Source organism: Nannizzia gypsea, genomic scaffold (genome assembly GCF_000150975.2).
Source record: "Nannizzia gypsea CBS 118893 supercont1.1 genomic scaffold, whole genome shotgun sequence".
NCBI lineage: Eukaryota > Fungi > Ascomycota > Eurotiomycetes > Onygenales > Arthrodermataceae > Nannizzia > Nannizzia gypsea.
Genome location: NW_003345201.1, coordinates 3,161,504 through 3,187,129, shown reverse-complemented (window position 1 = coordinate 3,187,129; position 25,626 = coordinate 3,161,504). Strand labels below are relative to the sequence as shown.

General features: G+C 48.2%; 9 protein-coding genes across 9 annotated transcripts; 6 read left to right on the top strand and 3 right to left on the bottom strand.

Moving 5' to 3' along the window:
- Nucleotides 1-223: 223 nt before the first annotated feature.
- MGYG_01167 (tyrosine-protein phosphatase 2) lies at nucleotides 224-1,713 on the top strand (the record flags this gene model as incomplete). Its single annotated transcript, XM_003177033.1, has 3 exons — nucleotides 224-380; nucleotides 465-730; nucleotides 799-1,713. 3 exons carry the CDS (start codon nucleotides 224-226, stop codon nucleotides 1,711-1,713), a joined length of 1,338 nt encoding a protein of 445 aa, XP_003177081.1.
- A 929-nt stretch (nucleotides 1,714-2,642) lies between these two features.
- On the bottom strand, nucleotides 2,643-3,418 carry MGYG_01166 (hypothetical protein; the record flags this gene model as incomplete). Its single annotated transcript, XM_003177032.1, has 2 exons — nucleotides 2,643-3,292; nucleotides 3,385-3,418. The coding sequence occupies 2 exons, from the start codon at nucleotides 3,416-3,418 to the stop codon at nucleotides 2,643-2,645; spliced, it is 684 nt and encodes a 227-aa protein (XP_003177080.1).
- Nucleotides 3,419-4,419: 1,001 nt separating this feature from the next.
- Nucleotides 4,420-8,064, top strand: MGYG_01165 (transcriptional activator SPT7; the record flags this gene model as incomplete). Its single annotated transcript, XM_003177031.1, has 4 exons — nucleotides 4,420-5,512; nucleotides 5,569-6,710; nucleotides 6,772-7,460; nucleotides 7,521-8,064. 4 exons carry the CDS (start codon nucleotides 4,420-4,422, stop codon nucleotides 8,062-8,064), a joined length of 3,468 nt encoding a protein of 1,155 aa, XP_003177079.1.
- A 946-nt stretch (nucleotides 8,065-9,010) lies between these two features.
- Nucleotides 9,011-11,001, bottom strand: MGYG_01164 (pyruvate decarboxylase; the record flags this gene model as incomplete). The annotated part of the gene is made up of 5 exons (XM_003177030.1): nucleotides 9,011-9,094; nucleotides 9,170-9,380; nucleotides 9,453-10,677; nucleotides 10,736-10,816; nucleotides 10,893-11,001. 5 exons carry the CDS (start codon nucleotides 10,999-11,001, stop codon nucleotides 9,011-9,013), a joined length of 1,710 nt encoding a protein of 569 aa, XP_003177078.1.
- A 335-nt stretch (nucleotides 11,002-11,336) lies between these two features.
- MGYG_01163 (THUMP domain-containing protein) lies at nucleotides 11,337-12,620 on the top strand (the record flags this gene model as incomplete). Its single annotated transcript, XM_003177029.1, has 6 exons — nucleotides 11,337-11,402; nucleotides 11,513-11,650; nucleotides 11,725-11,887; nucleotides 11,950-12,164; nucleotides 12,253-12,393; nucleotides 12,465-12,620. The coding sequence occupies 6 exons, from the start codon at nucleotides 11,337-11,339 to the stop codon at nucleotides 12,618-12,620; spliced, it is 879 nt and encodes a 292-aa protein (XP_003177077.1).
- Nucleotides 12,621-14,086: 1,466 nt separating this feature from the next.
- Nucleotides 14,087-15,276, top strand: MGYG_01162 (hypothetical protein; the record flags this gene model as incomplete). Its single annotated transcript, XM_003177028.1, has 2 exons — nucleotides 14,087-15,087; nucleotides 15,147-15,276. 2 exons carry the CDS (start codon nucleotides 14,087-14,089, stop codon nucleotides 15,274-15,276), a joined length of 1,131 nt encoding a protein of 376 aa, XP_003177076.1.
- Nucleotides 15,277-15,787: 511 nt separating this feature from the next.
- MGYG_01161 (hypothetical protein) lies at nucleotides 15,788-19,234 on the top strand (the record flags this gene model as incomplete). Its single annotated transcript, XM_003177027.1, has 7 exons — nucleotides 15,788-15,874; nucleotides 15,964-16,300; nucleotides 16,372-17,952; nucleotides 18,030-18,582; nucleotides 18,654-18,775; nucleotides 18,845-19,135; nucleotides 19,209-19,234. 7 exons carry the CDS (start codon nucleotides 15,788-15,790, stop codon nucleotides 19,232-19,234), a joined length of 2,997 nt encoding a protein of 998 aa, XP_003177075.1.
- Nucleotides 19,235-19,436: 202 nt separating this feature from the next.
- MGYG_01160 (hypothetical protein) lies at nucleotides 19,437-19,863 on the bottom strand (the record flags this gene model as incomplete). The annotated part of the gene is made up of 2 exons (XM_003177026.1): nucleotides 19,437-19,511; nucleotides 19,678-19,863. The coding sequence occupies 2 exons, from the start codon at nucleotides 19,861-19,863 to the stop codon at nucleotides 19,437-19,439; spliced, it is 261 nt and encodes an 86-aa protein (XP_003177074.1).
- A 3,933-nt stretch (nucleotides 19,864-23,796) lies between these two features.
- MGYG_01159 (MeaB protein) lies at nucleotides 23,797-25,260 on the top strand (the record flags this gene model as incomplete). Its single annotated transcript, XM_003177025.1, has 3 exons — nucleotides 23,797-23,940; nucleotides 24,126-24,342; nucleotides 24,413-25,260. 3 exons carry the CDS (start codon nucleotides 23,797-23,799, stop codon nucleotides 25,258-25,260), a joined length of 1,209 nt encoding a protein of 402 aa, XP_003177073.1.
- Nucleotides 25,261-25,626: the final 366 nt, after the last annotated feature.

Here is a 25,626-nt window from a genome sequence, read left to right as displayed (position 1 = left end):
GGACGGCTCGCAAAGCTGCCCGGATTTATCCTCTTTGGATATCAACCCGGGTGCCACTGCGACAGACAAGCCGTCGGTCTCCCCGGTGCCGTCTGTCTCAGATACCGCGAGCCTGCATAGTGTCTCTCGCAGGGCGCTTTTCTCCAGGAACCACGCTGCCGCTGCGAAGGTGCGTCAGTTTGTTGACCAGGCGCGGACGCTGAGCAGAGCTGCGGCCGTCAGGATGGCAGAGGTTAACCTGTCGGCGTCCCTGTCCAAGCGAAGTCGATCTACGGACAGTCGGGGGTCGGCCGGCCAGTGCTCGGAAGCCTCTGATACAGATAGTAAACAGGCCCACGGCAAGCAAGCGGTTCCGTCTTACCTGAACCAACCAGCAAAGTGTGGGTTTAGATCCATTTCATTTCCTTCTTTGTTTCTTCTTCTTCTTCGTCTTTTTCCTTTTCGCATAGGCTCACCGTGTGTAGATGTACGAGATAAATTTAGCGAGCTGGAGTGGATGGAGCGGCATCGACGGGCTGCCGGTGCGTTGTCCCAGGATCCCACCCATAAGTGGACGCTGGACACAAGCCCGCAGGTCAAGGCTCGAAATCGCTACGGTGATGTGCAGGCATGGGATAACTGCAGAGTTCATCTCAAGGTCCCTGCGGGGGAGTGTGATTTCATCAATGCTTCTCCCATCGTACTCAAGGATCCGGAGACGGACGGGGAGTACAAATATATTGCTAGCCAGGTGCGTATACCATATATACGGCTTACTGGGCCTTTTTATGCATGACTCGCTGTTAACTCTGTGTACAGGGTCCAAAACGAGATCGACTCGCTGATTTCTGGAATATGATATACCATGAGGCTGGTGAAGTGGCCGTTTTGGTCATGCTCACTCAAACAGTTGAATCTGGAAAGGAGAAATGCGCCCAGTATTTCCCACAGGATATGGAGAATCCTATTTTTGAATTTTCTTCTCACAGCGCCACAGAATCCCCAACTGCTCATTTTTCTGGCTCGGTTACGCTTAAAAATACGACTTACGATGAATCAATACGTTCAAATGTTAGCGAACTTGAGCTCCGCGTCGGATCAGACACCAAGACCGTGTGGCATTTCCTCTTTGCTGGGTGGTCTGATTATGGTACACCAGAGGGACCTGATAGGGATGCTCTTCTCAACCTTATGACAGCCACAGCCGAGAAGGCGAAGTCGTTTTCCAATCCTCGAATTGTGCACTGCAGTGCTGGCGTAGGAAGAACCGGAACTTTCATTGCCCTTGACCATCTACTGAGACAGCTACAGTCGGGACAACTCTTGAGCGCAGATGACAAATCTGCAGATGCTATTTTCAACACTGTCAATCGGCTCAGAGAGCAGCGGATGCTGATGGTCTACAACGCATTTCAGTATCAATTCATTTACGATGTTTTGAAGGAACAGACTCAGATCAAGCTGGGAATCCAGTCTGCTCCGATCGAGCCTCGTCCACAGAAAATAGCGAAACCTGATGACGGGATGTTTAAGCCTGAACTGGTTGCTCTTAGTCCGGCGGATATCAACACTGCTGCTGAGCCAGACGATCCGGAGAGCGAAGATAATAAGGAAGCCGCCGAAGATGACGGAAAAGTCAAAGACACTGAGGAAAATAATGGTAATGGCAACGGCCATAACGATGAAGACGACGACGACGACGATGATGATGACGAAGATGACGAAGATGAATAAGGGGATGAAGACGAAGGCTGATACTATAGACCTCCATACCCTCTTTGGCCCATCATAGGTATATACTCCGTACCGACCTCCATTTCCACTTTCCACTCTGTCCACCTAAATCCCGCCCACACAGCATTTTTGCATGTTTATGAAACTTCATTTTCTGTCTTCATATACCGTGACTCCGACTGTTTTTCCATTGGGGGCTTTAAATGGCTTTTCTTGCTTGCATAAACACTACCTTGCCGTCTCTCAGACAGACTGTTTCTTCCTCTTAACTTTATTATGCCTTCCCTTCTCCCTCCTCTTTTTACCTGTTCTATGTGTTTTACGATGGTTATGTTGCATAAGTAGATAGAATTCCTTGGTGCATGTATGGAGGAAAACAATACCCTCAATCGGTTTGATTCTTTTCTTTTGGCTGGATATGATTTTATTGCGTGCTGCAAAAGCCTTTTGGTTGTACAACTTCAACAATCAAGCATTGAGTACACGTTTTCCCCTAGTGAACCATCAACGGCCAAGCAGTCAACTCCTTAACCACTAACTAAGCGGTGGCGTCTTGCGAAAAGGACTGGTGAGGTAAAGCAACGAGTAAATTAGCAATGAGGTCAGGACAAGCTGCAGAACATCTGATCGGCATTGGTTACATCCGTAGGGCTGAGTTGAAAATTATTTATTCCATTAAGTCCAGTCAAACAATAATGTCACATATATTAAGAGCAAGAGTACAGGCAGGGCTAAAACATGAAACAGCAACAAAGGCGTCGCTTGCTTTGGTACACCGGCTCCAAAAGAGAGAGAAAAAAAATTACATATCCCAGTCCCATCCGAACGTACTCCGTATACATCGATGGAAAGTCATATAACATAGCCATAACAAGAGAGGAGGTTGAGTTTTTAAAGGCGCAGACAGACGGAGAACGGGGAGAGAGACATCAATTCTTGTGACCATTCTCTCCAGCACTTCCTGCCCCGTTAGTCGAGGGTTTTCCACCGAGATCTCCACTGGTATCATCACCAGAACCAGCAACGACTCCGGAACCTTCAATATCATCCGCAGTATCCCAGTTATCCTCGGCATTCTCATCCCAGTTATCAACTTCGTCTTCAAGAGACTGCGCGTTCGTAACGCCCGTCTCTTGCTCTCCGGTGCCATTGGCCAAGCCAAGTTCGACATCCTCCTCAGCATTTCCTACCAGAGCACCGAACCTTGCCTTTCTCCTCCGTTCAAGCATCCGCTTGTGGTACCAGGTACATAGCCCTACAGCCCCGAGACTTCCGACAACGTTCGCCAGGATGTTAAAGGGGTCAAAGGAGCGGCCATTAGGTACGAGAGACTGTACTATCTCAGCACCTATTCCAAGGACCAGCGTACAGACAATAAGCGTCAGATGTAGCGTTCTTCGGCGAGTGGTGTCCAGAATCCAGTAAAATGAGATAGAGAGGAGGAAGAAGGTGATTAGGTGTAACACTTTATCGTTGACTTGTAGAGGCGATGGAGCCGGAGCTTCTCCTTCTTTCGGTGCTTTGGCTTGCGGTAGAAGGCCTATGTAGGCGGATAGTAGGAAGAGGGAAGCAAACGCTCCTATGGTTTCAACGTGTCAGAATTTCATTACCGTCTTTACCGCAAAGCTGGAGGGGGCAAAAGCAGCAGGTAATATATAATGGCGAACCTACCGGCAAACGGGTATCTTATTCGGAGCATCGCCATTGTATAAGATGTTGTATAGAGTTGCTTGCTATCCTTCAGTTCTAGGCTGCTTGATTCTTTAGAAGCCAGGCTCCGAGAGGTCTGCTCTGCTTCTCAGTTCAGGGTCAAAGCCTGGTATTAGTCATTTAAATGGAAGATCGCCTGGTCAATCTTCTGCGAAACGTCGTAGCTCAACATGAGCTGTTCGCCTGGAGTACCTTGTTGCAGTTACAAGTTGTACTCTTCTTCCACTGCTTCCTCGAGCTTTGGCAAGGAAGAAGCATGAGTAAGCATGATTATGTAACGAAGTGACATGACTAAGTTCTGACACGTGACATCCCCTGGCGCCCAACATCAAGCTCGCGGCTGAAAAAGATATTGTAGATGCCAGCAACGAGGTTTGTTTGAAGAGAAAGAAGTTTGTTTCTGCTGAGGAAATAATATAGAGAATAACTATTTTACTGGTGTCCCGATCTCACCGGAGTAGCACTGCTTCTTTGACCATACCAACTGTAATATCAAAAACCAGGCTTCGCAGCCTGGCAAATGAACGTAGGCTGTGTAGACTTTGCGCACATAGACTCGCAGCTGTGCCATCGAAGTAGCAGTGCATCACAGACAACACCCTCTACCCTACAGCTCCATGCTAACCCCTTCCTGACTTACTTCCTCCATCTTCCGTCTTCAGGAAGCGCGCTCTCTCCCTCTCGTCCTTCTGCGCGAGCCATGGGCGGAAAGTCTCACGTGACTGGCTGACTTCTAACAAAGTCTGGGCAGCCTCCATCATGGGCACCTCCGCAAAAATCACCACCAAAAAGAGCTCCTTTGGGGCCATCAATATCTCACCACATTCATCTATTTTGTCATCCAGCTAGTTGCTGGAGCTGCTGTCGCTACCAGACAGCCATCTTACATGCTTTTTTTCCGCGTCATAACGCCTTATTGTTGCTTGCTGAAACTGGCTTCAAAGCGTGGAGGGCCGAACCCTCTCGCCCGCCCGATATAGCGGGTTTGGCGCGGCCATGTCGCTCAATCACCACCACACATGGCTTCCTCCAGGCCATCTCAGACCCCCCGACGATATATATGACACGCACTCCTCCGTCAATGGCCTCTCAAGAACCCCTTCCCGCCCGCGTACACCTCAGCTGCGGTCCCGTGCCACCTTGGAGTCTATGCAGAGCGGCATGTCGATATCAGAAATTGATCCCGCGCCCGAAGAAGACCCTCGCATAGTCGCATTTAGAAACAGCTACCAGAAAAGTGAGGCCAAAATAAATGCTTTATTTAGTGGCAAACAGAGGACATCGGACCCCAGCCTGCCGAGCGTGGAGTCTCGTGATACCAACGCCGTGGAGGCCGTACCTGAATCCGCGCAGCCAGGATCTCAAATTGCGCCTCGGAAGCCGGCGAGGAATTTAGACGAAGACGATTATGACGAATATGATGATGAGGGTGGCAGTGATTCTGGTGCCCAAGGGCCTTCTCCGCCAAAATCCAAAAGCGCGCCAACCCCCCCTGAACCAAAGCACGCGACTCAATCACCTCCTCGGCTGCCTTCGCAGCCTGGCCCTGCACCGGAGAACCCTAAAGACGCGAAGAAAGAATCAGCGGATGATATCCGGAAGCGATTGGAACAAGACAAAAAGGCCACTGAGGAGGCTGCCCGTCAGAGTTTCCATACCATTTTCTACACTCTTGAGAATGACCGTGATGCGATGCTGGACCAACAACGCCTAGAAGAGTCTGAAAGACAAGTTGAGGCCGAAATGTCCAGCCAGAATAACACGCATAATGATTCCGCTACAGTTCCGGGTCCTGGACATGGAACGCTCAGCAGCGCCAATCTCGGCGCATCGAGCTTAACACTCAAAAATCTTATTGCTCGAATTGACATGAAGCGCCATGAAGTACAAGCTTCTGATGCTGAGCTGAGAAGCTTAATGAGTGAAGTTCGGAAGAATAGGAGTAAATGGGCAAGTGAAGAGAAGATTGGACAAGAAGAACTATATGAGGCTCTGGAGAAGGTTCTGAGTGAACTCAAAGCTCAGACGGAGCATTCCAGTGCATTCTTGACAAAGGTCAATCGGCGAGATGCGCCAGACTATGTTAATAGTAAGTTCAATTCATGAGTCTTATTTTTTGGACACTTTACTAATATTACTGAACAGTTATCAAGCGGCCTATGGATTTGGGCACCATGACCAAGAAGCTGAAGGCCATCCAATACAAATCCAAACAGGAGTTTGTTGATGACCTTAATCTAATTTGGGCGAACTGCTTGAAATACAACGCCAACCCTGAGCATTTCCTTCGGAAGCATGCTCTTTACATGAGGAAGGAAACAGAAAAGCTTGTGCCACTTATTCCGGATATTGTTATCAGGGACCGGGCAGAGGTTGAGGCAGAGGAGCGAAGGCTCCAACTTGCTGATCTTGATGGTGCGGAAGAGAGTGACGACGAGCCCATCATGTCGTCCCGAGGCCGGAAGGCTCCAGGAAAGAAATCGAAAAAGGGCACCACGACGGCGCGAACTGCCCCCGAGACAAAGTCAGAGACTACATCGGTGACAGATTCTCGACCCCAAGCTCAGGAACTGCCGACTGTTAGACAGGACTCTTTCTTGGAAGGAAGCCAAAATGAATCTTCAACGCCGCCGCCAGGCACCCTTACGCCCCTAACCTTAAATCATACTGGCCTTCCTGCAACCCAGGGTGATAGCATGGACATAGATTGCATCGGACCACCTCCTGCTGGTCAATGTTCTGCCCTGTTAGGCCTTGGGTCTGAGTTTGAAGATCCAGAATTCAAGGTCTGGAAGTTAGTGACAAAGAAGGATCGTGCTCTTGTCGCTGCTGAAAGACACCGACTCTTCAAAGGAGATAAAATTAACCCAGAGGAGCAGGCCCTTCTCAGAACAAAGCCGGGTATGAGGAGATGGATTCGACATCGCAGAGCAACACCAGGCGAAGTGGATAAGCCTGAGACCGCTCCTTCACAGGAGAAAGCCGAACCTAGTGGAGAGACTCTTGCTGAAGGGATTGAGGAAGAAGAAGATAAAATGCTTCCTGATTATTATGATGTGATGTCGGCCATTCCTGATCTACCTGAACACCTTCACTGGGCCGAAGACGCTGAAGGGAATGTGGTAGAGCACTCAGAAGAGTTCCTTCGGGTTCTCCCAGGTGGTTTATTTACGGCTCCTGTAAGCAAGTTCTCAAAAAAGTTGGATGCAAACGTGAGGCAAATGCAAGAGACTAGAAAGGCTTGTTCGAAGATCAGTATTGTCAAGCAAATGCAACAACAATCTCAGGTGAGGCATACTCCCGTTTAGCGTTATTTAGGTCTATTTCAATTCTAACTTGCCCGTCTAGATGTACCAAAATCAATTTCAAAAGTACCAGCCTGAACGGCTCGTTGAGCAGGATATCGCACCTCATGTCATGAACGGTGAGGGGCCGGTTATTAACCCTTGGGTCTGCAGAGCTGCACTTCAGCGATCTATTGGAAAGATTCTCTACCACACCGGTTTTGAAGAATATCAACCCTCCGCTTTGGATGCCATTACGGACGTTGCATCGGACTTCTTCACCAAGATAGGACAAACCCTTAAATCCTATATGGAAGCTCCAAAAGTCCCTGCCCCGGACAGTTCATCAGAGCAGGCCGGAACATCAGGATGGAAGCTGCCATATACCTCCGAGGAAATGATTTTGCATACATTGCAGGCCGTTGGCACGGATGTGGACACGTTAGAGACCTATGTTAAGGACGATATAGACCGCCATGGCGCGAAACTTGCTGTTATCCACGAGCGATTAAAGAACCATCTTACGGAATTATTGCGCCCTGCATTCGCCGACACTAGTGGTGACGGCTCTGGAGCTTTCAACGATGGAAGCGAACAATTTGTTGGAGGCGACTTTGCGGATGACATCGACGAAGATTTCTTTGGGTTCAAAGAGCTTGGCTTGGACAAAGAATTTGGCCTTGCAAGTCTCAGTGTTCCCCTACATCTCCTCCAGAACAGGATGTTCAACGCTCATCAGGCTCAGAATGCAAAGTAAGTCATTACTTCATCACTTATGCGTTGACAAATTACTAATTTTGAATCCTTCAACAGCTCTGCGCAATCAGCGTCTGACTTGTTCCCAACCCCACCGCAATACCCTAAGATCACCCTAGACTCCATTCCATCACAAATTGGCCTTGCGCGGAACTTCTTCCTGGCTAAGCTCCATGCCAACAAAGACGAGCCTTTGGTTGAAGACTATGAGTTACCGCCCAAACAACGACCCATGGCAGGACGGCCTCGTGTCCCAGCATCAGGAAAGATTCCGCCACAGCCTTCTTTAGGTATTGGATCCAGTCCCCAAAAGCGCCCGGCACCCCCTTCGACCTCCATCTCCACCAAAGGCATAGTTTTGGAGCCCAGCAAGAAGAAAATTAAGAAGAGTACTGGTGCTCCGACTGGCATATTTGGTTCTGAGGGGGCAGCTGAAGATTCGACCCTTACTACTACTCCGACCAGTAAAGGGGCCGGCATCGTGAAACCAAAACTAACGGATGCACCCAACGGCCATGTTAGTATGAATGGTAATGCTAATGATACCAATGGCGTTACTTCCGAGCCAATAGGAAGCCAGCCCTTGAAAGGAAGTGCGTGAACATCTGAGATATACCCTGGCGCCAATTGAAAGTATATGTTTGCAGTAGATTAGGCATAGCCTCCAGGACAACAGATCCGTGATATGGCCTAAAAAACACCAACACCTTTTCCTATTACGTTTTCTCCCTTCGTTTATTTCTCGAGCCCAAGCTTTCAGCTTTACTTCTACCCTTACAATCTTATTGATTGTGGACGTTGAAAGGGTTGCTTCTGCCCATATATGTTGACCATTTACCTTTCTTCTCCCTGTATTCTTGTCCACTCTATTTTCTCTCTCCTTTCTGCATCTTTCGCATTGCCTAGGTGACATGGAATAACCGACTCTGGCGTTTCTATGCCAATTACGATATTTGTTTCTGTGTTTGCTGGTCTTGGGGTTGCTGGCCGTGGTGTTTTGATTACTAGTACATGCTTTAGCTCATGTTTTTCTACCCTATGTTTTCCTGTGCTTTCATGTGTGTTGATGCGTTCATTGAATGATTATTACTATACCTGGCCGGTTCATCGCATGGCGGTATCCCTTGATTTGCACCTACCTCTTAATTTTGGCATCCAGTTTGTTTCTCTGCCCATTCATTACTCTGTTTAATAGACGGGATGATACTCAAAGGCCACCCTTGGTTTATCCACCCCTTTTGATACCATTCAAATTATTGTTGAAAGGCCATTGTACAATGTTAGTCGGATTGTTATCAAATTTTTCCTTTTCCCTTTCTCGACAATTATCCGTTTACTTGGATGTGATGAGCCTCAAATTCATTTGAGGTTGACTGTTTTCATTCTGTAGTTTTCAGATAGCTAGTTAATAATAAACATTACAATAAACCGCTGGGCTTGATTTTCCCATCAACTATTAAGTTATATGTCAAAGTGTCATATAACTAGACAGGCATAAAGAGGTGAGATTATTTAGATGCAGCCGCCTAACCCGAATTAATTCTCCATCATCCGTTTCTCTTAGCTGCCGCCTCGGCAGTCAATCTTAACGTGGAAGGGGCATCCTCTTGGGGAGTGTAAACTTCTACGATCTATATAAAACGAGATGGACATGTTAGCAACCTACAATACTATATACTCTATAATTGGATATGAGGGGAAATTACCTGGAGACGCTTTGCAGAGCAAAATTCCTTGTTGGAGAACAAGTCAAGGAGTTCCTGTCTCTCCCGAATTTGATATGTTGTAAATTGGTCCGGTTGCGCTCCAAATGCGGATGGGATTTCCTTAAACTTCCACTCCTGGATATCATTATAGGCCGCATTCCACCCATGAATGTATCGTTCTATGGTATATCCATTATTGCAAATAATGAAGCTGGGGACCAGTATTTAGCTAAGTCCCTGAGTCCAGTACGCGATGAGGCTATGGTATTGAGGAAAGACTTACATTATTGGGGTTAATCCGTTTCGAATCATAGTGCTTATCTCTTGAACAGTAAGCTGAAAACTACCATCTCCAATAAACAAGATGGTACGGCGAGATGCCCCTTCTTTCGTTGCGAGAGCTGCTCCCTGACAAGCTCCGAGGGAATAGCCAATGCTACCCCAGAGAACTTGACTTATAGCGGTTACTCCCTTGGGGAACCTTGTCCCCCAGATACCAAAGCTTGAGGTTCCTGTTTCTGTGATGACAATGTCATTCTCTTGCAACCAATTTCCGACCGCTGGCCATAGCCAGGAGTGGGAAATTGTTGGAGCAGGAAACTGAGGGTTCTCTTCTGGTAAATTCTCATGCTTTGGTGGAGCACTAACATTCAATTTGCCCATGCGGTTGACGACTTTCCGGAGAACTCCCTTCATGCTGACACCTGGATACTCCGAGTACCGAACAACCATGTGGTTGCTGTGAAAATCAATGGTGTTAAGGCGGCTGACTCGATAGGTGAATCCGGTTGTATTGAAATCTGACTTGACTGCGCCAATACTCAAAATTAAGTCAGAGGCTTCAATATGCTTTTGAACTTCAACAGTGGAGCCATCCCCTGCGTAAACTCCGCCGTAATTGGGAAGGGTTTCATCAACTGCTCCTTTACCCATGGGGGCAACAAACGTGGGGAGGCCCGATTTTGATACCAGGTCGTGAACTTCGTCTAAAACATTGTGACGTATAGCGCATGCATCAACAATGATAGCCGGCTTTTTAGCAGCTTGCAGGTACTTCAGCACAACATCTACCACGTAATCTTCCTTTTCTTCGTCATTAGCAGGAAGTTGCAAATCTATAGGGGTTTTCAAGCGTTTTCCCTCGATTTTTTGCTTGACGATGTCAATAGGCAGAGTGATGTACACTGGTCGGCTGCGGACCCAGCATTCCCTTAATGTGCTATCAATATATGCTGCAGCATCACGGGGATCATTCAGCTTTGCTACTGAGCAGGAGATCCCGGCACTCATATTGGCAAAGGCATTGAAATCGCCATTGCCCAGAGTATGATGGAGAAGCATTCCATCTTTTTGGGATGCCGTGCTCGGCTGACCAACAATATGCACTATGGGGACAAATTCAGAATATGCACCAGCAATGGCATTGAGAGCCGAGAGTTCTCCCACTCCAAATGTTGTAATCAATGCTGACATTCCATTGATGCGTGCGTAACCGTCAGCAGCATACCCTGTTCTACTCTTAGTATTGAATCCATAAAGAGGATCAACAACAGCTATTGACTGTACCGGCATTCAATTCATTACAATTCCCTACCCAATGCAAGCCGCATTTTGGAAGGTAGTCCAAAGCTGCTAAGTTGTAATCTCCTAAACAACCAAAACAATTAGAGTCTAGGATACACAAGAAAGGGCACTGAGAAAGTCTCGATAGCCATCAGCTTACCAGGGACCCCATGGACGGATTTAATCCCCATCTGATGTAGTCGCTGGAAGAGATACTCCGCGACATCGACAGGCTCTTCAAGCTCTCTGGTGACAATATCCGAAGCCATGGCTGTCAGATAAACTGGCTGAGAAAATGACTATGTTGATTAGAGATAATACAGCAGCAGCAGCATAGCTCGATGAAAGGAAACCCCTCAGCTTATGTAGACAATCAGGGAAAACATCTTGCAGCACGTATTCCCTGGCACTGCAGCTAACTTGCTTTCCATATTGGGTCTGGCCAGCTCATGACGTCACTTGGCAGACACGCGGCTAAAAGGTATTATCCGTTCCGAATCTTATCTTATCTATTATTATATTAGATAAGCAAGGGTATCCTTTTGCGTCGACCTCTATTTTGCTTCTTCCATCTCAATCAGTCTCAATAGCGACAAGCGACAGCATGGCTGATAACGGATGTAAAAGGAAAGCAAGCAACTCCGACTCTCGTGATAAGAAGAGACAAAAGGTGAGTTTTTCCTGGGATGAGAAACCCAATCAGTGCCAACTTTGACAAGGGTCACTCTCGGAGTTTGCCGTCAGTGGGCTGATTGAATGTTGTGTTGACACGCGTCTTAGGGTCAATGGAAAGGCCATGATAAGCGGAAATCCAATTCAAAAGAAAAATTAGCGAGCGGTGATTCTGGAATCTTTGTTAGCTGCGATAGAGGCCGGGAAGGAAAATGTTCGGCTGAGATCCTAGATCTCCTCTCGCAGGTACGCGCTACAGCCTTCCCTTTTCACCTCTATCACAGCACGTTCTCAGCAAATGATCTGACAAGAAATCACAGGAAGTGCCAAGCGTAGACCCCGATCAAAAGAATGACAGCACAGGCGATGAAAATGAGAACGATGAAGTTGATATCGAGGAACAGATAAAGCGTGAGGTGGAGCTGATGCAGCCCAAGCGATCGAAAGCACCGTTCAGGCTCGTAAGCTTGGATGTCCCGTGTCGTAAGATGTCTAGAATGGGAGTTATATTGAAATTGGTTGAATCCCTGACTTAAGGATGGCAGTTATATTCGTCAAGTCCAGCAATACCTTGAATCCGGTAGATATTGTGCATCGCCTATGCATTGATGCCCGGACACACCCCGAACGGAAGAGGAGCCGTTGGGTTAAACGGTTGACTCCAATTACATCCATGAGGAAGATTCTCGGCGGCGGGCTGGAGGAGTTGGCTCGTGACGTACTGAAGCCGCATTTCCATTCTGGCGGCCCTCCCAGAAAGGTATGATGGTTTTTCTACCCTCTGGGGAAGGCCCAGATATCGTTGGCTCCCTTGCAAGTGCATTACTAACCGGTGGTGTGTTATGTAGTATGCCATTCGACCAACTATTAGAAACAACACGGATTGCCAGAGGGATTCGGTCATCAAACTCATCGCTGGCATTGTTGGGAGTGAGCATTCAGTGGACCTGAAGAACTATGACCTGTTAATTCTTGTCGATGTTATCCAGGTGGGTTGTACCTTGCGCTTGTAAGCACCATTCCTGTACCTCCGCGGAGATGGCTGACCAAACTACGCTAGACTATGTGTGGTATGAGTGTGGTTGAAGGTGATTATGACGAATTAAAACGGTACAACCTCTCTGAAATATACTCTCCAACGCCACGGCCGGAAGTAAAGCCGGAAAGGGGACCAGAGGACGACGAGAAAGTGCACAGGGTGCAGAAGGAAGCTTAACAGGGTGAAGCGGATTGAAAAAAAAAAAAATACACAATACGCGAAGAAAAGATATAAAGATTATCCTGGCCCCATTTCGTCCTTCGCCAAATGATCACTTACGGTTGGAAGATCCCGTCACCGCTCGTTATCCGTCACTCGCCGCCCGCCCGTCCAAGAGGGAATGGGATTTATGTTGCATCAGGACCAGGGAGAACGCATTGACCGCCAATTGAAAATAACTTGGGGGGAGGCCTCTTGATACATAGCATGATGCCATGTATGCGGAGAACACTAGACATGACCAGGTTTATATTATGGATTCGGTAGTCTCGGGCGTTCTCGAGCCGACCCTCATCGACCAAGTTAAATCGCCCGCCTGTGTAAACACGAGATTTGATGTTAGTTCTTCGCTTCGCACCGCCCGCGAGCTCTCGCTTTGCAGCCAATCTCCTTTGCGGGTAAAGGCTGGTAGAGGATCGCACCTTTGGGAATTTTGATAGATAGGCGATTGGCTCCCTTCCACGCCAAGAAATGACAGACGATGTCGAAGCTGAGCCATGACGACGTGCGGGACGAAGAAGAAAAAAGGAGACCAAGGAAAGCAAGCTCGGGATGGTGGATGCGATCCACCCTGCGTTGCATTTTGGTTTTAAGGATTTCCGAATCTGAAATCTCGCCAAATTCGCGGCTCTCATTGGTGCAACCCGGCGCATAATCGGCGTCGTCCCGTTTCACCTCGAAACATGCATCGAGCATTATTACTCAACACAGCAAAATCTGGCGAGGTTACTTTGGACAGGCGTAGCCCAACCCTTCCAGCGGCACATCTCAGAGAGTGCGGATACCATGGAGGTCAAGGACTCCAGCCAGAGCTTCCAGCCTAAGCCCGTTCCTGCGGCACCTCCAGGATGTGACCTAGCAAGATGCAAACACGAGTCTATCGTCGTTTGAATGCTGAGCAGGCTGGCCAAAGGCCTCCCTTCGTTCGGCCGGGACCGCTAGTTGTGATGCTGCCTGGACGGACTCGGTGGTCCTCGGTATTGACCAGGCTGCTCGATGTTGGCTTTTTTCATACCCATTTTCACGGGTGCAGCTACGGAGTACACAGTATTTATCACAAATTCTCAGTACGGGGTACAATACACTGCATCAAAGACGCGATAGAACGACAACCTGACATAGATACCCTATAAACTATCCAGATATCGAACCCTGTGGATGCTTGGAGCATTAGTCTGATGATCAAAAGCATAATTTACCAAACCTGTGGCGCTTGGATTTAGCACAAGCGACTCCCTTAACGTTAAATCTCGCTGCCGTGCTCTACCCACATTCCACGACAGCTTGATACCTCTTAGCGTCCTAAAGGCTCGTCTTATATAGACAGGAAGACTGCCTCACATTGCAAGTCTATCACGGAAGACTACCCTTTTGACGCGAGTGAGGAACTAGAGCAAATACTGTACCATCTTTATATAAACACAATGACTGCCTTCGGCCTCCCTACCAAGAACCGTGCATCCCCACGTGTTCGCCAAAGCTCGCCTCATAGCCATCATAACTTATCGACAATGCAACGGCAGCGCAGCACTCTGCCATACCCGTATGTTATGCAAATTTCTACCACAACAACAGTCTCAGTTGGTGTTCCTGGAAAGATGACTCGCAATAACCCATATACTTCCTCTTTTGACGGTTTTATCGAACCCCTTTTCCCGAACCAGAAAGTTTTGGACATACAGACCTATGACGAGGATCCGCATCCACATTATCTCCTACATATGTCTGGAGGAACTGAGCTTGCATTGAAAACGTCGACACGCCAGCCGGAAACTGTCTTATACTACGAACGGCACGCTCTCGAAGTTGAGGCTCATGTCCTATTGTTACTTGAATCAAGTGAAATATGGTGCATCCCGAAGCTTATTCGATGTGAGGTGGCTCCGTCGTCTCCCGCAGTAACATGTCTTCTGCGCTATAAATGCCCCGGCACACCCCTTTCAGAAATTAAAGAGAAATTGACGCCAGAGGAGTTGAGCCGGATTGACAAACAGCTTGGTATTGCTGTTGATCAAATTGGACAACATACCGCTACTAAATTCGGCCCCGTCCATGATATATGCATGGGAAGGGGGGAACGGACTTGGAAACACGCGTTCCTCAACCTTCTTGAATCGCTTTTATGGAATGCTGAAAATATGCTTATTTCGTTACCGTATTTCGAGATTCGCCATCAAGCAAGCCGTTTGTCTGCTGTTTTTGATGCTGTTACGGAACCACGATTGATTCTCTATAATATCAGTCAACCTTCCCATATTATTATCGACCCCGAAACTAAAGATATCAGTGGTATTATCGATTTCACTGCTGCGACATGGGGTGATGTCCTCATGACTGACATATTTGAAAACCCTTCCGCGGACATTCTCAAGGGGTACGGGTCAGACCCTACTCGGGATGGATTCGCACCTATTCGATTGCTCTTGTAAGTGGATTTTGTTGACAGGACGTGCCAATGTCATTAATGCTAACGGCTATCCTTAGCTACTCCTGCTACCGCAATATCCTCAAGATAGTAAAGCAGTACTATCGCAACCAGGGACATGAGGAGGAACTTCGAGTCCGAAAGGCCTTGATGTCGAACCTTGCCTCTATAACGGAGTACTGCCCATGATGTTAATTCTTTCCCTCCCTATTTGTCACACTTTTGATTGAGGTGCATGGACTATCTCTATTGGATATGGGAAATATTGGATTACTGCTACTGTGTATAATAGAATACTTTGGGGAGTTGGAAAAGTGGACTTTGGCTTTGGAGAGGCGTTTACTCGGCATTTGGATTCTGACCCTTTTTTTTAAGATAGGCGAGATATAAGATGACTTTCAAAACATTTCTCGTTTCTTCTTCTCCCTTCCTCTCTTCCCCCCAACCACCCGCCCCATCTGCTTTATATTGACGGATAGTCACTTATCAAGGTGAGGTCCATGCCCTTTCACGTGCGTTGAGCGGGAAAGCTTAAACTTAGTTTAATTGACGTCAGCCGCCAAGAGCGCAAGCCAGAAACACCCTTTGCTTCTAATCGCGAACGACCTCGTGTATTTTTGGTTGCTGGCGATCTAAGAATAAAACCCTCCAGGTATCATAGTGCGTGCGCTCGTTAACGCTTTGATTATACGGAGTAGAGATGGCGCATTTTTTACGAGGAAAGCAGGCAGGCATCCAGAGCGACCTCTCCGGAAGCCTCTCACCAGAAAGCTTCCTTCTAGACGAGGTGAGTTCGTTGCGTTAGGCAGGCCTGGATGCGCGCCATCTTCTTCAATAAATGCTGCGGAATGTAAACTAATATTGGCATTCTCTCAGGTGGCTCGTTATGGCATAAACTCCCGAATCAGCGCCATAGCGTATGATCCAGTTCAATCTCTACTCGCTGCCGGCACAAGCGAGACGCAGTTCGGGAGCGGGGAGATTTATGTATTTGGACAAGAGCGAGTCTCTGCCGTTTTCTCCCTTCCTCGCAAGGCGTCAACGAGTATCCTTCAGTTCTGTGGGGATAAACTCCTCGCCGTTGCAAAGAATGAGCTATACGTCTTCTCGCTTGACGAAAGAAAGCTCATCACGTCGTATGCGCCGCCGGGCCATGTTACGTGTGTCCTTACCGACCCGGCACTAGATTATGCATTTATCGGGCTACAGAACGGTCGGTTATGACTATTTTTGCCATGCGTTGCTATGCCTGACTTTCCCCGGCTGACCACAAAATGGCGATAGGCGAGCTCGTCACATATGATCTCGACCGGCATATGGTAGCTCCGTTCAAAGTATCGAATTTATGGAAAGAGAGGAATTCGCGGGCCAGATTCTTTCCTATAATATCCCTAGCCTTTCACCCAAAGGATATAGGGACCCTATTGATCGGATACTCAGATGGAGCAGTGATATTTTCCATCAAACAAAATGTGCCCCTCAAGCACTTCCAGTATGAGGTACCAAAAGGCGCTCCAGGCGGTGATTCAGACCCATCCTCGGCCCGTGAGGCAAGATGGCCGAAAGTTGTCAAAGCACTCTGGCATCCAACTGCCACTTTTGTTTTAACAGTACATGATGATTCATCTCTTGTGTTTTGGGACCCGAAAGACGGACGAGTTGTTATGGCTAGAACAATACAAGCTATAGATGTGAATAAACCGGGTGAGCTCACGTCTACATCCGGCTCAACTCCTGGCACTTTCTCACTGAAGGCGCCCATTTTCGAAATTGCATGGTGTTGCAAGGAAAATCCGGACGATACAGGGTTACTCATAGCTGGCGGAACTCCTACTAGCGAAACTACAAAAGGACTCACGTTTATTGACCTTGGGAACACTCCAAACTATCAGACTTCTTCCTGGCAAGTACTGTCTGGCCATTTCTCGTCTTTAAAGCGCCAGTCAACACTGCCGACTCCTCCAAATGCAGAGGTAGCTCAGTTCTGTTTAATTCCCCGAGCATCACCCCATTTTGGGGGCGCTCAAGACCCTATTGCGGTTATTGCTCTTCTATCATCTGGGGAGTTAGTCACTCTAAGTTTCCCAAGCGGATACCCTATAACTCCTACCAATGTTTTCCCCCCTTCCTTGACAATGGTCCACCCATTTGCTACCAAATTCGACCTTGCTTGCATCGACAGGACAAGATGGCTTGGCTGGCGAGAGAAGAGAGCGCAAGGTCCGCCCATACTTATCGGAGGCGCTGCAGCAAAGAAGGCACTGAAACGCTTTGAGAACCGAGATATCGCTGTTGTTGCCCACGCAGATGGCCTCATACGTCTTTGGGATACTGGACATGATGACCAGATTGAGAATCCCGCGGTCCTTCAGGTGGATCTGGCTCGCGCCGTTGGGAGGTATGATAGAATAGAGGCCATCCAGATGTCACTCTCTGGATCAGCAGGCGAATTTTCCGTTGGCCTTCAAAGTGGAGAGTTAGTTATTTTCAAATGGGGCCGAAATGAAAACGCTGGTCGAGATGTGCCCTTAGGAGAGAATAATGGGCCAGACCAGATTACTAGTGTATCTCATAGAGCTGATCCTGGGCTGAAGGAAGGGCTGCTTCCTCTTGCACTGCTCGATCAACGCCAGGGGTCAATCACTGTTCTCAAGCACAGTGATGTGGGATTTATCTGTGTTGGGTATCAATCTGGAGGTGTCGCACTCCTAGATTTACGCGGCCCTACTGTAATATACTCTGCGAACCTGACAGATTTTGCAAAACAATCACGGCGAAGCAGCTGGAGAGGCCATTCTTCAACTGAAAAAGGAGCGGATTGGCCAACTTGCGTTGAATTTGGTGTTTTAAGAATTGAAGATGACAGTAAGCTCTCCATCTCAGTTATCCATCTCTCATTTGTTGAAATCTCCTTCAATCAATCTCTTGCTGATTATGCCTAGGTTATTCAAGTATCACCTGCTTTGTCGGGACCAACAATGGCCACTTAGCTACATTTAAAATTCTTCCTTCATCTAGTGCAACATATACCGCGTCTTTTGTTGGATCATGCAGTTTGGAAGATAGGGTGCTATCTATATGCCCTATCAACTCGGAAACTGGAGCTCCGGCACTAGCTACACAGGAAGCTGTCGCAGAGTTACGAAATGGAGGTAAAGTCAATGGAGTTATAGTTGCGGTCACGCCTTCTGGTTGCCGTATCTTCAAGCCGGCTACATCTAAAGGCGCCCATAAGAATTGGGACGACTTCATATGTGATGCTGCCTCTGTTGTTCACTCGCCTGGGGGGTATAGCTTGGTAGGCTTGTTTGGTGACGGGAAAGTTAGAGCATACTCTATACCTGCCTTGAAGGAAATCGGCTCTATAAGTATTGCAAAGATACTTGATACCAGAAGGCTGGGTGATGCCCGGATATCACCATCGGGAGATATACTTGCATGGAGTGGGCCATCTGAAATGGTTATGCTTCACGTTTGGGGTGTCGGCAGCCCACTGTATGTGTAAATGAAAACCTTGTACAATCCCTATGCGATTATTAAACTGACGAAATAACCTCTTTATATAGGCTCCGGTCAGCAGACAGGTTATACAACCCCGAAGCAATCACACCACCTCGACCAACTATCTCGAATCTGCAATGGATATCTGGTACCCAGTTCGTATCAACGGCGGATATTGATTTATTAGGTGAGTTGCTCTCCCCAATATTTTACTAGGTCCTTGTCGATAGCTAGGCTAACGCATCTCTACATGTAGTTGGAGGACCCAATCGTCCTCCATCCAAGCGCATGCTTGAGCAAATGCGCCTCGAAGAGCAAGAGCGTCAAAGAGCAGAGCGTGAAGGGCGTCTCCCCAGAACCGACACAACCAACTCCCAGGGCTCACAAGAATCATACTGGGCGTATATGCAACGACAAATGCAAGAAAGAACTGAGAATCTGAACATTATGGGTGATAGCATGGATCGCCTTGGAGAAAGCAGCAGCGGCTTAGCAGATGACGTTAACAAGTTTGTCAGGAACCAAAAGAAGAAGGCGGTCTTGGGAGGTAAGTCGATAGCTCCTTGCATCACTAAGACAAGCTTAAAAAGCGGCATTAACACTGATGTTAAATTCTCTAGCTCTTGGCTCGAAATTCGGCTTCTGATACCATCAGGATGCATGCCCCAGAGAAGTAAAGTAGATGACGTATACCTCTTCTTCCGGAGTTCCACATTACCTTGCATTGCTCTTATACTCTTTCTTCATCTGCGCTTTTTTTACCTCCTTATATTGCCTCTTACAAGTGTATTGATGATATAATCTTATAGAAGGGGCCGAGGTTAGGTTTTATTTACTCTTATTTAGGGTTATGATGGTTTATTTGGAGATGACTCCAAGTTCTTCTCCATACTTCTTTCGACTTTTCGCAGATTGTTACACGTCTACGTGTCAACAAGTAGGCAGTGCAGCGTGTCTACCATGTCAAAAAAGTCTCTTTATCGCCTATTACCATGCCGCAGACCCGAGAATACATAGGAAGAAATGGATCTCATGACTAGAAAGAAAACTCGGGTTTATCAGATGGACTGCTCCGTACGCTCCGCATACATATAAAGTGGCGGTAAAGGCACTCATGTGTTTATATGCATCGCTACCCGCAAGACCCTTGTTCCTGACAACCCTTGGATATTGAAGGATGAACCATGAACAGTTTCCGCCCCCGCCTTCGTTCCCGTTGTCCGGAAGAAGTCGATCTTTGGGTCGTCGATATATTGCTCTCCATAGAGTCATCATCTTGGCAGCACAAACCAACTTCTAAATGCACTACCGACTCTTCCCCGAGCGGTCTATCAGCAGCAGCATCGCCGTTATGGCTATCATTGCAGGCAAGGCTTTTCTGATGAGATTAACCAGTTTCAAGGGGAGCTCAGTCCACGGAGCTAGGATTACCCGTAATTCCAAACGTGTGATAGAGGCCGATCCCCTCATTCTGGATACTGAGGCTCATATCTGATCCGTGATTTCGATCTCCCCTGTCAAAAACGACTGCACAGTGCGATCTCCCGCTAGTATCGAGCTGGGTGCACAGCATGTATACGTACAGGTATTATATATGTTATGTACGCCGAGGGCACATGTACATAGAGGCATATATCCCATGCTATGCTTCGTGACCAGAGTATGGCCTGGATACAGACTCGGGCCGTTTCTTGCGTGTGGGAGCCTATCAAATGAGGACCATGCCTCACCTACTCCACGGTTGACGTGACTCGTGCGTCGCCGTATAGGGACCGTTGTGGAGGGTACATCAACCACGGACATCACACGGAGTACTCTGTATCTATGTTATGTACCTATGAAGAGTACGATTCCAGCTACTTGCAGCTTGCATATTCTTTGAGTATGATGAACCTGCGGTGCCATGCGCATTGCCGGGGATGACTGCCACCAACAGTTTGTATAAAACATGGTCCGAGGAAGTGCGCCAGCCACCTGCAGGATCTCCTCAGCATCTCTCACACTCTCCTCCTCGCTGCCGCTGCCACCTCATCTCTCCCTTTTATGTTTTCTTTTCTTTGCTCCAGCCATCGACGTCTCTTATCTTCCACTTCGTCAAAGCCGAAATTTGAATGTTGACGTCGGCGATGAGGACCGATGATGACTAAGCGACTCGCCCGAGATAACCAACAAGTTAAGGTACCTAAGTTAACAGAGAAGAAAAAGCCCAACACAAGAACAAGCAAAGCAAACTCCGCAAATCAAGGGAAGAAAAGTCAGTACAGGCTATGATCCTGGGCAGTGCATGCAAATAAGAAGAAAATAACCTCGTTCAGAGCGAGGGAGACACATCCATGGGAGAAAGAGTGGCGTTTTTATCCAACACTTTCGGGTAGGAAAAGACCTGGGTGGTGGACGGGTAACTAACTAGCTAGCCAGCCAGCTAAACGACGCAGGCCAGATCAATATATTGAAGACGTCCCTTGTTCGGGCGGCTTCTGGACGGCAAAGCTGATCTAGACAAAGGAGATGAAGAAGGATGGCGAAGACGGAGACGAAGAAGCAGCATGGCCGCCACGAACCCCTCGAAGCGAGGCTCGCAGTCCTTCATGCAGCACCAAGAGATGTAGGAACAGCATGGGGGTTGCGCTTGGCCTTGCGTTTGAGATAGAGAGAACCTGTCACTCTGTGATGACTTGGCTAGGCATTTCTCCCTCCTCAGACACAGTCATGATCCTCTCTGGCTGTCTCGTGAAATCTTGGGTGTTTTTGCGCATCATCCTCAGAAACGCTGCTGACTGATAGCCTATTCCCGGCTCCGAGCTTTGGGGATCGAGGCTAGGGGGGATTCTCGTCAACACAGCCGGCACTAGACTCCGACTAGTCAACTAGTGTACCTTCGTGAACTTCTAGCCTTGATGTGTCAAAGGGAGATTGTTCGCTTTGGTCTAAAAGCAAGCTTGTTTCTGGATCTTGACCAGAAAGGCTTGATCGATGCCAGCGGATAACGATTCCGGAAGGTCAGTGGATGTCCAAGTACCGTGATGCCTGGCGATGGCTTGCTTTGCCCAGATAAACTACCCTTGCCGCGAGCGAAGCAAAGCAACCGCCCTCTCAAAAAGAAAAGAAAGGAAGGAAAAGAAAAAACGCAGACAGACAGTGACAGACAAGCAGAGAACAGAGAAAGCAGCAGAAGAAGAAACGAGAAGAAGCAGCTCGAGTTTCCCGATGGGAAAAGTCACGATCCGATTGGATTACGGATAGAAGATGCAATAATACGCTTGCTACCGCTCTGGTATATAGTTCTCTGTTGATACATATACATAATGTGTTGACGGGGGTGTTCCCGGCTGACCTTGCGAAGGAAGCCTCAGGAGGTACGGAGTATAAACGTACGAGGCCGTTATCCGTTGCCTATCCTAGACACAGGATTAAAATGCAGAGAGTACGCAGGGTTTTCATACAAAACGAAGACGGACTCTTAATCCAAGTATTCGAGTTTCCGATGAAACGAGTTGCAACTTAGCACACCTCGTACTTTTTTTTTCCAACGCTGATGGATCAACCAAGGGGGATCATCGATTTTGAGTGATTTTCCTAGACTTGGTTCCCCCGGATAATTTCCAGACTATCACATTAGGCTTTTTTCTGGAATTCGTCCATACATATGGATAGAAAGGCTAAGGGGCCCCAACAAGGAGGGCAGAGGCCGAGTGCCTAACTCCTCTTCCCCCACAACCCCCTGGCTGGCAAGGACACGGCCAACGAATGCTGTCACCATCCAACCTGCGCAAACCGAATCAAAAAAGGGAGGCTCTGGGGAAGGGCCGACGTATACTTCGTCCATGTGCTTGGCCATGATGCTCGTACAGGAGGCTTTCTGGGGGGCGCATTCACGTATTTTTTGCGGAGAAAGGAGGGAAGAGATGAAGCGGCTAGTTAGTCGTGCCATTTCCTTGGAGCGAAGTGCCGAAGGGCATCATCGCCTCGACTCCGTCCTTCCAGATTCAGCCCTTTGAACGAGCTTGTGGCCATGGCCAGATATTTTTAAAATTTCACCTTCCCCTAAGGGCGCAAGCGGCCTACTTAGTGGGCAGCGGGTAGACAAGCGACGACGTTAAGAGAGAGCGAAGGGGAAAAGATGCACATATTATCCAACTCTAGGACGGGCCAACAGCTCCTTTCCACCCAAAACTAAACCTTCCGCTGCCCTGCCGCTGCCCACATATCACGGCCGCCTCTTGTGTCCACTTGGGTTCAGTTGAAAAAAGAAAAACAAAAGAAAGGCCAAAAGGTTTAAAAAAAAAGAGAAGAGAGAAGACAGGCAAAAGAGAGGCGCCCAAGGGAACGGACAGGAGGGAAAGATGTGCTAGGAAAGGCAAGAGAGTTCCCACCTAGACAAGGGATAGCATAAGCAACAGTTTTCTAGATCTCGAGAAAAGACACAAGGACTGGAGGAGCTAGGCTCTGGAGCAAGGATAGAAAACGGACGGCCTTCGCTCCCCTGCTTGCTTGCTTGCTTGCTTGTTCGCTCAATCGCTCGCTCGACTGCTTGATGCAAAAGCCATCGTGATACACTTGGAGCCGGATCAAATCCCTCTAGCTTTTTTTTTTTTTCATATCTGTCAGGAAGAATAGGAGAATTCGGCGAGTTGCTCCGTAACTCCTTAAGTTATAACTACTTGCAGCCGTCGGCTTTTCTTCCTCTCCTGCTTCCTTTCCCTCCCTGGATCCTCCCCCAGTTCAACTACGAGTCTATATCGTCCGCTGCTCCACACCTAACGTCCCCCAGCCCACCGGATGGATATACACAAGATCGACTTGGAGCCGCTGCAGTGAAGTTCTAGGGAAGACACAAAAGCGACTTCATAACGTCAAGAGGACGCTGGTTAATTTTATTTCCCAAAACCAGTTGTGCTCAACTACCTTCGTCGGCCGCGCGCTTCTTTTGCCTATGACCGATTGGTGCATCCTCTTTGCGCCGTACCCGTGACGGCAGTTTCATCCTTCACCCAATCTAGCTCGAGGTAGCTTTTTATTGATATATCTATATATTCCTGCGTGCGGGCCGGGGAGAACAGTTCTCTCTTCCCTTCTACCAATTGTCGGTGTCAGTGGAGAGAGCATTATTGAGGAGCTAGGACCAAGGTCATCCAATACCAGCGTCAACTAGTTCGCCAGATGAGATCTGTGCCTATCGACCATAGTGGATCAAGGGATGGCGTCACCATGGACGAAATAACTACGAAGTCCGAGCCAAACCATACGGTTGAGGGATCATGCAGCTCATCTTTATCTACACCGGAACCGGAGGGGGAGGTTGTCGTTCAGGACCCCGTGCAAAGGCAGAAGCGCAAGGGGGGAAGAAAGCCAGTAGGTAGTTGGCCTTTCCTATGAAGAAGGGGATGATATTGGCATGTCGCTGTCTCCCCTTTTCATGTAACCTTTTTTTTATGTTGAAACATTGGGCTTGAAGGTGTACACGAGGCTAACAAAATGCTACCGGGTGGTGTGCTTTTTGCACTCCCCCTTTCGGTTGTGCTAATTGTTTAATTCAGATTTATGCCACTTCTGAGGAACGAAAACAACGGAACAGACAGGCCCAGGCGGCCTTTCGTGAGAGGAGAACCGAATACATAAAACAGTTAGAGACCACGATAAAGCATAACGAAGAGGCGTTACATAGCTTGCAACAGAGCCACCGCAACGCCGCGGACGAATGCCTTATGCTGCGGTATAAGAATTCCCTGTTGGAAAGGATTCTGCTGGAGAAAGGTAGCTAGCCTCCCGGAACCTTCATTGTACCCTTTATTCTTAAATGGTAGTTGAATGCTGATATACATAGGTGTTGACGTACAGGCCGAGCTACGTCTCAGGGGTGGCAGCCCAAATTTACCCCCTAACAGGCTGCCAACCAGTCAACCATCTCACAGCCCATCGTTAGCGCAGACTTCTCCAGGCCCTGCCACACACCTTCCGAAGTTAGAGCCTATTCCTGTGTCACAAGTACACCGCGAGGGGGGCTACATTATGCACTCTCCGCAGCTTCAAACAACGCCGTCCTCGCATGTATCCTCTCCGGTAGCAACTAAGTCAACGGCTTTTGGTTTGCAAGGAGGCATATCTCCCACTGCCGCCGACATACAGCACCAGCACCAGCACCAGCAGCAGTACAAGCCTCACCCGTACCATCGAACCCAAATTCCCCCTCAATCAGGTGGTTTTGGGCCAGGGCTCACTTCTGCTGCTACCGAAAGCATTGAGCCAACGCCTATCTTACCATCCCGGATACCCCCTACCTACTACCTCTCTTCCTTTCAAAAACAATATAACCAGCTAGGCAAGTCAGGGCATCCCGATTTCTACTTTTTGTTTTGTGTCTCTACCCCTGAACACTATTTTGCTGATACTGGTTGTGCAGAACAGGAATATGATGCCCGTTCAAGCTCGGTAGACGGGCCTGATCCGCCGGAGGGCAGCACTGCCGCAGACTATACGTCTCAGCAGTCCCTGCCACGGATACAGCAACGGCACAACCCGATATCAACCAGCAGCGACGCAGAAGGCATGACAGCTAGCACATCCTACATTGAACAATTCGACCCCATGATGGACCCCGATCCATTCGGCCTGTCCGCTAGCATGCACTTCCCCACACCCTTTACTTATGGCCAGGGCCACGGGCGGCAGTAACGGGAAGGATGGAATTTTTTTCTGGCATACATAGTTCTGAGATGACTGGCTATGCAAGATATTTAACCATGCTGGATCAACCTGGCCTGACCAAAATGGGTCTATGTGATTACGAACATAGAAGAGATACATGAGGTGTTTCACGGATGGGAAGTGTATCGTTAGTTTACCAAGGGCTTGCTACTTTGCAAGGGGAGGAAGGGATCTACAATCAGCTCAAGGAGGGAGTCTGCTGCATTTTCGAGGCGTTATGCTTGCTTGTTTGCTTTTTCTTGTCGTTTGTCTCTGGAGGGATGAAGGGACGAGGAGGAAGAGGAGGAGGAGGAGGGTAAAATATAAAAAGACTTCTTTCGATACCCACTTTAT